General features: G+C 43.7%; 1 protein-coding gene and 1 long non-coding RNA gene across 3 annotated transcripts in view; one reads left to right on the forward strand and one right to left on the reverse strand.

Moving 5' to 3' along the window:
• The window catches only part of LOC116701085 (uncharacterized), a 20,266-nt gene that overhangs the window by 5,167 nt on the left and 5,457 nt on the right, over window positions 1-9,642 (forward strand). The gene's annotated exons all lie outside the window — the stretch shown is intronic.
• The window catches only part of dscama (Down syndrome cell adhesion molecule a), a 125,062-nt gene continuing 116,132 nt past the window's right edge, over window positions 713-9,642 (reverse strand). The window contains exons 26-33 of one of the 2 annotated variants that reach the window (XM_032534582.1): window positions 9,168-9,458; window positions 7,569-7,745; window positions 7,445-7,475; window positions 7,230-7,345; window positions 6,945-7,103; window positions 3,584-3,781; window positions 2,953-3,255; window positions 713-1,734 (exon numbers count right to left, since the gene is read on the reverse strand). In XM_032534582.1, coding sequence (XP_032390473.1) covers window positions 1,355-1,734; window positions 2,953-3,255; window positions 3,584-3,781; window positions 6,945-7,103; window positions 7,230-7,345; window positions 7,445-7,475; window positions 7,569-7,745; window positions 9,168-9,458 — 1,655 coding nt within the window. In that variant the 3' untranslated portion in view covers window positions 713-1,354. The remainder of the gene's footprint in view (window positions 1,735-2,952; window positions 3,256-3,583; window positions 3,782-6,944; window positions 7,104-7,229; window positions 7,346-7,444; window positions 7,476-7,568; window positions 7,746-9,167; window positions 9,459-9,642) is intronic. The other variant, XM_032534584.1, reaches the window with a different exon arrangement.

Genomic DNA, 9,642 nt, shown 5'->3' on the forward strand with positions numbered 1-9,642 from the left:
CATAGGGGTGTGTATACTTATGCCCCCTGTATATATATGAAGGAAGAACGTTAATTTATTTGCAACACATTATTCATTCACAAAGAAAATTGGTGTGTTGAAAGGTTGGATTTGTTTTAATTAAGGCAATAAGGGTTAGGGTTAGCTTTTTTTTATTCCTCTTTTTAGTCAACTTAAGCATGGGTTCCTAAACTCATGATCAACACTGTATCTGGACACACTTGAGTCGGGGTGTTGTGAAGTGCAAACCATTAGTTCTCTTAACCCTCCCTATTCTAGCTAACATCATTTACCACCCTGGCAAAAAAGCAGTGGTAAACTACACCTGAATACATAGCTGGATTTGTGTCCGGCCCTGTAAGTATACTCACAACATAGTTATTTTCATCATTACAGTACAGTGTAGAGCAATAGTTTTCATATACTTTTCATATCTTTTTTCATATTGCACCATCAGAGAACGGGACACAGAGAAAGATCAACAGAGACTCCATTTCCTAATTAAAACGAGATATGTGCAAACATGACTAAGGACTTTATTAACCAAATCAATTCTTCCCTGTAATATCCACAAATAAAAGTGATTTCTCTTTTTATATATATATATTTATAGTAATAAGAATAATAAATCTTCACATTGGATCATTTCATAGTGTGACAAAATGCTCGACTGGGCCGTCCAGCCGCGATCGTAATCCTCATTGTCTGTTTAATTGGTCAGTCCCCATGCATCCATAGGAAATAGATTTTTTTTTTTCTTCAAAAAAAGTAACAATTTGAGAGCAGCTGAAAAGTTTGGACTGGTGTCAATTGCTTTCATTCCAAGATTTCTCCCGAGTTTCGTTCAGTGTTTCAGAAGGATATTCCATAGGAAAAAAATGACTCCAAATCGTCATCTTCCACTCCAGAAAAAAAAAAAAAAAAAAGATGTCCGGGTTTTTATGAAAACATTGCAGTAATGGTGAGAATAGATCATTTGCTATTCGATAATTAATGATCATTAATAGCTGACAACTAACAATTAATAATCACTGATTAATTATGAAGAATGAACAATAATCAAGAATAAATAATGCTCCCTCGTTACTCAATTAGTTTGGCAAAAACTCCGTCTGGAGCCGTTTCCGATGAGTGGATCTTTTTCTCAAGTGAAACAAACGAAAAGAAAAGAAATACAAAGAAGAGATCAAAGAAAGCTCTAAAATAAATTAAAGGAGATTAGTAAAAGTGACCCCGCCCTTGGAGAGGTGGGGGCTGTATATACAGAACTACGTGGTGAAAGTCAGTTTACTGCACTTGAGTGGTAAGTCCAGTGTTAGAGTGAGTTCTAGTCCCGCCCCAGGTGCCCCTGCTGTTATACCAGCGTGTAGGACTTTGCGTAGGGGTTGCTGCTCTGTTTGAGGTGTCCTCGCGAGTCCAGCAGGGACTCCTGGGAGGTGCTGAGCTTGGCGGCCTGGGCCAGCTCCGAGCCCTCTCTGTGGGGGAGCGTGGCTGCGGAGCCAGGCTGCCACTGGGCCACTGGGTCCCTGCTGGCATGAGGGGCCTCTGTGGGCGTTGGGGGCGCCATGCGAGAGGGCCGCTTCAGCGAGCGACTCTTCTGGGGCTCCAGACAGGCCTGACCCATGGCCGCTCTCTCCCCACTAGCTGTCCCCCTGGATGAGCTCGAGCAGGACATGCCTCGGTTTAACAGGAAGTCCATGCGCAGGTATGGAGGAAGGTGAACCAACTCGCCCCCTGCAGGACAACACACATGGATCACAGTTAGGTTCAGGAGAAAACATGCGCACATTCCTGCCCGACATCACCTCAACTCTCCCATTTATGTGTTAACTTCATTCTTAAATGTATGGGCTGATGTTTTTACCAGAAAATTTGTGATGTGAAAAAGGTTTCTATTTACACCAACCCTAGGGGTTCTATCAAGATTGCCTAATCCATCATCATAATGAGTGGATGTCTGTAGCTTTTGCTGTTGCCAAGAAGCTGACTTTTTATGTAAATAGAGAGACAGCAGCGCTTCACACATTCAAGACTGGACAGATGCACTGTTAAAAATAGCTAAACTTGAAAAGGTAATCTTCATGATCAAAGGCTCTCTAGATGATCTCTAATTTATGTAAGTTATCCAATGAAAGGGTCATTTTTCATTGAAATATGTAGTCATTTCTTTCCATAAGTGATGTCATTTTCCTTTTTTTCAATCTTAAATGAAACATTTTCAAATAGCATAAAAGTTCCACTTGGAAACTTGAAATAACGTTTCTTTTTGAACTGTCTTGTATCATCAAAATTCAATAAACACATTGTTAAAAAAAAAAGAAAAAAAAAAGTTCCGCTTGGAGCTGACTCAATGGCTGTGTCCGGAATAAGTCTCTATTCACATTTTAGGGCGTTATTATGTGTGCAGCCATTTTTTCTATAGTGTCTGAGTTTTTTCAAATTTGTGCAATACATTTCCTACATATTATACTCTTAGAAGAATATGCTGGATCTGCTTCACTGACAGTCAAATGATTTGTTAGCATCTCTGTGAAGTGTGTCAAAGCTCAATAATACATGTCGGTAATAGAAAAAATACACTTTCTCATTCTGTTTCATCACAGCAGCCGGTTTCCTCCGGCAAGCTTTAGAGTGACAACTCATGAATCTTTAGTCAGAGGTGTGAAATATGAATCATGTAATATTTCTAGATGTCCTATCGTATTTAACTTAGACTGAATTGTTGATGTAGTGCTTGCCCAGCTTCGCTCTTAAAGACTGTAAGCCTATTTTAACTTGAATGCATGTTGCAGCACTTCAACTGGGTTGACTGTCGACATTAGAGTCACAGTTAATGGTTTGATATTAATTGAAGTTAAGGCATTAGTGTAATCAGCACCATGATGACGCCATTTGTAATAAAAGATTAGCATGCAGCCGGGGGTTCAGGCCCAGACCGTTCTGTGGCCTCACCCGGTCTGTGGGCCTTGGGCACGGCCATGTTCATGACCCGGCTGACGTCCTGAGGCTTGGGCGGGGAAGCAGTGAAGCGGCAGATGCCTGACTCGGACGGTGTGCTGGACGTCAGGCTGTCAGTGTAGTCGTTGGTGCCGGCCGTCATCTGCTCAGAGGAAGTGTCAGAGATGAAGCACTCCGTGATGGTGAATTTGGCGTGGCGCAGCTGCTCCTCCATCTTGGCGTGCTCGTAGGCTCTGGCGAGCTCCTCGTAGGTGGAGGACGCACTCTCCGTCGACACCATGCTGCTCCGTGCTCGGTCTGGACATTGGTCGGGGTTAGTGGAGGGATTAGTGTCAGTAGTTAGTGTGTAACTTCAGCTGTGTTCAAAACTGCTCCCCAATGACGGAAATAGCTCCCTATATAGTGTGTTTGCCATAATTGAAAAGGAAATTGAAAAATTTTAGTGTAGTGTCTGAAATCTGGTTTGGTCATTCCCTATATAGTTCACTATTTAATAAACACCATATAGGGAATAGTGAGTGATTGAAGGAATGGTTTAGAACACAGCTTTTGTTAAAAGTCAGACAGCGGAAACTGATTTGTTGTCAGAGACGAAGGGTGCTATTACGCTGCATCTGTGTCTTACCCGTGTCCTGAGATGGGCTGACGCTGTAGCTGTCACTTTCCTTGTCGACAGAGCCTGCAACTCTGGGGGTGGGCAGCCTCCAGTCGGTGCTGAGAGTGTGGGAGGATACAGGGGGGTGTGGGCGGTTCAGGGTCCACTGGCTGGCGTAGCGGTTGCGAGCGGCTGGGCCGGCTTTGGCTGTGCGGCGGGCTGTAGGGTCTGAGAACAAGGAGGAGAACGCAGGGTGTTTATGGCAGGAAATAGAATGGGATAGATGTTTATTGCCATTTACATTACATTGGCATTTTTGTGCATTGCTCATAGAGACAGTTCTAAAAAAAATTAAGAAGAAATACAGTTAAGAAAATACAATGATAATATAAAGCTATATACAGTGGGTACGGAAAGTATTCAGACCCCTTTAAATTTTGCACTCCTTGTTTCATGCAGCCATTTTCCAAAAATCAAAAAAGTCATTTTATTTCTCAGTAATGTACACTCAGCAACCCATCTTGGACAGAAAAAAACAGAAATGTAGAAATTTTTGCAAATTTATTAAAAAAGAAAAACTGAAATATCACATTGTCATAAGTATTCGACCCTTTGCCGTGACCCTCATATGTAACTCAGGTGCTGTCTATTTCTTCTGATCATCTGAGAGGTTCTACACCTTCATTGGAGTCCAGCTGGTGTTTGATTATACTGATTGGACTTGATTTGGAAGCCACACCTGTCTATATAAGACCTTACAGCTCACAGTGCATGTAGAGCAAATGACAATCATGAGGTCAAAGGAACTGCTGAAGAGCTCAGAGACAGAATTGTGGCAAGGCACAGATCTGGTCAAGGTTACAAAAAAATTTCTGCTGCACTTAAGGTTCCTAAGAGCACAGTGGCCTCCATAATCTCAAATGGAAGACGTTGGGACGACCAGAACCCTTCCAGAGCTGGCCGTCGGCCAAACTGAGCTATCGGGGGAGAAGAGCCTTGGTGAGAGAGGCAAAGAAGAACCAATGGTCACTGTGGCTGAGCTCCAGAGATGCAGTCGGGAGATGGGAGAAAGTTGTAGTAAGTCAACCATCAAGCAGCAATCCACCAGTCGGGGCTTTATGGCAGAGTGGCCCGCGGAAGCCTCCTCAGTGCAAGACACATGAAAGCCCGCATGGAGTTTGCTAAAAAACACCTGAAGGACTCCAAGATGGTGATAAATAAAAATCCTCGGTCTGATGAGACCAAGATAGAACTTTTTGGCCTTAATTCTAAGCGGTATGTGTGGAGAAAACCAGGCACTGCTCATCACCTGTCCAATACAGTCTCAACAGTGAAGCATGGTGGTGGCAGCATCATGCTGTGGGGGTGTTTTTCAGCTGCAGGGACAGACGACTGGTTGCAATCGAGGGAAAGATGAATGCGGCCAAGTACAGGGATTCTGGACGAAACCCTTTCCAGAGTGCTCTGGACCTCAGACTGGGCCGAAGGTTTACCTTCCAACAAGACAATGACCCTAAGCACACCGCTAAAATAACGAAGGAGTGGCTTCAAAACAAACTCGTGGCTGTTCTTGAATGGCCCAGCCAGAGCCCTGACTTAAACCCAATTGAGCATCTCTGGAGAGACCTGAAAATGACTGTCCACCAACGTTTACCATCCAACCTGACAGAACGGAGAGGATGCAAGGAGGAATGGCAGAGGATACCCAAATCCAGATGTGAAAAACTGTGGCATCTTTCCCAAAACGACTCATGGCTGTATTAGATCAAAAGGGTGCTTTACTAAATACTGAACAAAGGGTCTGAATACTTATGACCATGTGATATTTCAGTTTTTGTTTTAATAAATATGCAAAAATTTCTAAATTTCTGTTTTTTTTCTGTCAAGATGGGTTGCTGAGGGTACATTACTGAGAAATAAAATGAACTTTTGATTTTGGAAAAGGCTGCAATGAACAAAGAGTGAAAAATTTAAAGGGGTCTGAATACTTTCCGTACCCACTGTACATATAAAAAGAAATACATAAAAATATAAAAAGCGATGACACCTAAAAGAACAATATAAAGAGAAAACAGCTGTAAGTTATAAGTTACAATTAACATACACTGTATAAAAACTGCTTGTGAATACAGAAAAAATAATTGTACCTAAGATTTTTCAAAGAAAAACTTAATGATGATGGACATGACTAATAAACTGGTCATAATAGCAAAAGTATGTCCATGCATCTCATGTCAGTTGCCACCAAACTGTAAGATATGATGTGCCAGCAAAGGCAGGGGAGACAGAGAAGACTGAAAGCTAGTGAACAATGCAGGATATACAATTTAAACTCAGCTTTGCAAATGTTTTATGAGGAAATTGTTTTTTTTTAAATGTTTGTTTACAAGAAAACTCCACAGGGCACCTTTAAGCACATGATCCCCAAGGGTGTATATTGCAGTGGGAAGAGAATGAGTGTGAGTGTGGTGGTGACTCCAGTTAACTGAATTAGCTCGCAGGCTTCGCTTCATTTCGTAACAATGCAATAGGCATACCAGATGTGAACAAAAGGCACATCAAAAGGTGGGAAAATACAACATAACTAAAGGAAAAAGTGCTTGGAAAAGGAAGATATCTGCAAAAACTGCAGGCACGAACTAAACCACATGGACTGTATGTACAATGATGTAGACCGAATTAGAACCCCTACAGGGTGATGCAGGACTCCGATGTGAAGCACACGGGCATAGAATCAGCCCAAAGGGGGTCAAATCCGCAGTAATGACTCTCCGGCTGTGAGTGAGCTAAACATGGAGCTTTTTTGCCATTAGCGCTGTTAGCGCTCCCTGATCAACTGCAGGACCTGAAAAGAATGTTATTAATTGTCTGCCAATGAGTCTACAATCAGAACTTCGGCCATGGCAACAGTCTGTCATAATGGTCAACGCGTTCTCACTCCCATCTCGTAAAACACAGACGCTCGGTGAGGTGCCTTTGTTGTTGTTATTGACGCTAAAAGTCTCCTTTGGTAGGTTAAGGAAAAGGTCGTGGATGGGTTTACGGTTCCGTGACACGTCGGAATAACGTGACGGTTAAAGAAAAAAGCGACGTCCTTGACACACGGCAATAACGAGATGGTTAAGGACACACGCGGGACACAAACCCCGCTCTCCTGGGTGAAAGTCCTGTGTTGCACCCCCACAACCAACCTCCCTACATGGAATTTCCCCAGCCACTGTCCAAACGTCCATATTTTACGCATTCGGAGTGAGAACGGGTTGCAACGGTCTGTGGTACGGAAATAGAACCATGGAACGTCGCGATTGACCAATCAGAATCTAGCCGTACATTATTATATTTTATGTGTCATGAAGTTAAAAAGAAAACAAAAAAAAGAAAACGTCCGTACTGGACTTACTGGTTCCTGGTCTGGCATCAGACACATCTACCAGTGGCCCGGTGGCCTGGGACAGGGACTGGTAGTGGACTGTGTGGGTGACAGTGGACGACTTCTGTTTCTGAGTCTCCCCGAAGTCGTTGTCGGTCAGTAACACAGTGGACCTGTCGTCTGTGGGACAGCAACAAAGACAAGGTCAGCACCACAACAACCAGGTTCCTTTACAGTATGCATTACTGTGAAAAAACAAATACAGTGTCTCATATGGCCACAGCACACACACATTGGTGAGCTTACCAACAGTTTCCATGGTGTCTCGCTCCTCGATCAGGAGCTGGGCTCTGGGGATGTCGATGTGCATGCGGAGCGTCTGTTGCTGCTTGTTAACCGGCTCTGCTGGCCGTGTGTTTTTACTGGAGAGCACAAAAAAAAAAAAAAAAGTTATCAGAAACTCCTGTTGTAATTACTCAAAGTGCTGTGTGCATGCTGAGATGGTTGGCGTCCATTCTTACCTCATGAGCATCTCAGCCAAACTTTTTGCATCTGGAAAACAAACAGAACATTTTTTTTTACTTGACACAAGAGAATAGAGGCTAAAATCTGCCATGCTACGTTAGATGACCTCTCTCGTCTCACCTCGGAGCCGCTTGAGCCTCTGCTCCCTCCTCCTCCTCCTCAGCACCAGCAACCCGATGAAGATCACAACAATGCCCACCAACACGCAGGAAATGGTCACCATCATCTTTAAACCTTCGCCGCCCCCAGAGTTGTCCTCACTCACATTGGGTGCCTTTACCAAAGGAGCGATGGTACCTGTGCGGAAGTTGTAATACGTGTTATGCCAGATACCGGTGCTGTAAGACATCACTGACATGGAACAGAACACTTGTCCCAACAACAAAACCATGCCATTTGTGCCATTAAATGATAGTGACTGATCATATTGTGTAAAAGTTGATCATCAGTAGCTTACAGCTTCATTTCCAAGGGATCACATACAGTGTTCCAGTACAAGTTGCTGCATTCTGTTATCAGAACTTGATCTTTCGATGGGCAGTAATGCAGGTTTCCATTCCCTTCAAACCAAACTTAAAGGCAAATTAACTCATCATTTAGAAAGAAATACTCAGCCTGATTATTCTCTCCATCTCCAGTGGGACAGTGAAGGAGGAATTGAAGCAGTTGGTCTTGATAACTGGTAATGGCAGAATATCTCTGAACTTCTGGGTTGAAATAAGAGGTGGAGAGGTGGCAGCATCCTTTGACTACATCTACACTATTAAGTGTTGGTTTTTTAAGCGGCGTTTTGAGACAAACACAATCTCCGTCCACACAAGAGTTTTATTTCCAGTAGCAGAACTAATCTCCGTCCATATTAACACATCTGACATCACATATTGCATGAACACTGGCACACAGTGGGCGCGTAACGCTGCAGATAGAAAATCACGGATGTATAAGTGGAAAATGCAGAAAATACAACAGTGGTGAAAAGTAAGAGCGGGGATTTATTAGCTTGGTCCGACAACAAGGTGGAACTGTTACTGAAAGGTATGTAAGCCGACCTAACTGATAAAATCTGCATTATATTTTTCAAAAGTTCTATGTTTGTGCTCGTCCCGACTACAAAGCAACCCCAGAGTTTTCAAACCACATAGGGAAATAGCAGTGTTTCTGAATGTCTCCGTTTTACAGGCTTGGAAACCCCGGAGTTGTGTGGATGCGAGCAAAAGATCCTTGTTTTTAAGCCAGAATGTAGTAGAGCAGATGTAGCCTATATCTCAAAATAGATCATACAACTTTTTAACTCATGTGGTGGCATTCAGTAGGCGTGTGATGGACGCTTCACAAGCAGCAACACACAAAGCAGCTACAGCCACTGGAGTCAGCATGAAAAGGGTTTTTTATTGCCCAATTCATCAAGGGAGCCTCAATCCCCTCCAGCCTCAAGCACTGCTGATAAAAAAAGGGATTCATTCTGCTTTGCCTCAAATTACTTCTGTTAGCCAGACTATGCTACAGTTACTGGAAACGTAGGCCTTTTATCCCAGACTCTGTACTTGTCCAACCGAGTGTCAGTGTCCCCATTATACTACCTGTGGAGCAGCCACTGAATCACGCAGGTACACTTCCCTGCCACATCCTCCCAGCCAAGACAGATATCTCAGTGACTTTGTTCCCTGCATAGTAATGAGTTGGAAACTGTATGCCCCCCCTGTTATCGTGTCAACTCACTGCCATCGTAGCTGAGTGTTGCAAACTTGACTCTCTTCTCGGCGTAGCCGGCGCTGTTGTAGACTTTCATCTGCAGCTCGTACCAGGTGGCCTCCTGCAGGTCGTACAGGATGTAGCTCTTGGTGAGGGAGGTGCGCTGCGCTGTGGTCCACGTGGGCGAGTCCACCGACCGATACTCCAAGGTGAAGGAGGTGATGGGGCACCCGCCGTTATTCCAGCCGTTCAGGTTGAGCTTTACCCGAGTGGCGTTGATGCCCGTAAACAGCTCCTGCTCTTTAGCATACTGAGGTTCTGTGGAGAGAGGGGACGCCCCAGTGTGTTAAGATAAGATAGGAAGAATGAAAAAAACCTGCATAACCATCACACGTGTGCTTAGTGGTAACGATTTAACTTTTATCAGTTGAAGAAAAACTAATAACTAGGGATGAGCGAGTACAGCATTATCAGTATCTGTATCTGTTTACCACATGAATTA

This window comes from Etheostoma spectabile, chromosome 13, assembly GCF_008692095.1.
Source record: "Etheostoma spectabile isolate EspeVRDwgs_2016 chromosome 13, UIUC_Espe_1.0, whole genome shotgun sequence".
Classification (NCBI taxonomy): domain Eukaryota; kingdom Metazoa; phylum Chordata; class Actinopteri; order Perciformes; family Percidae; genus Etheostoma; species Etheostoma spectabile.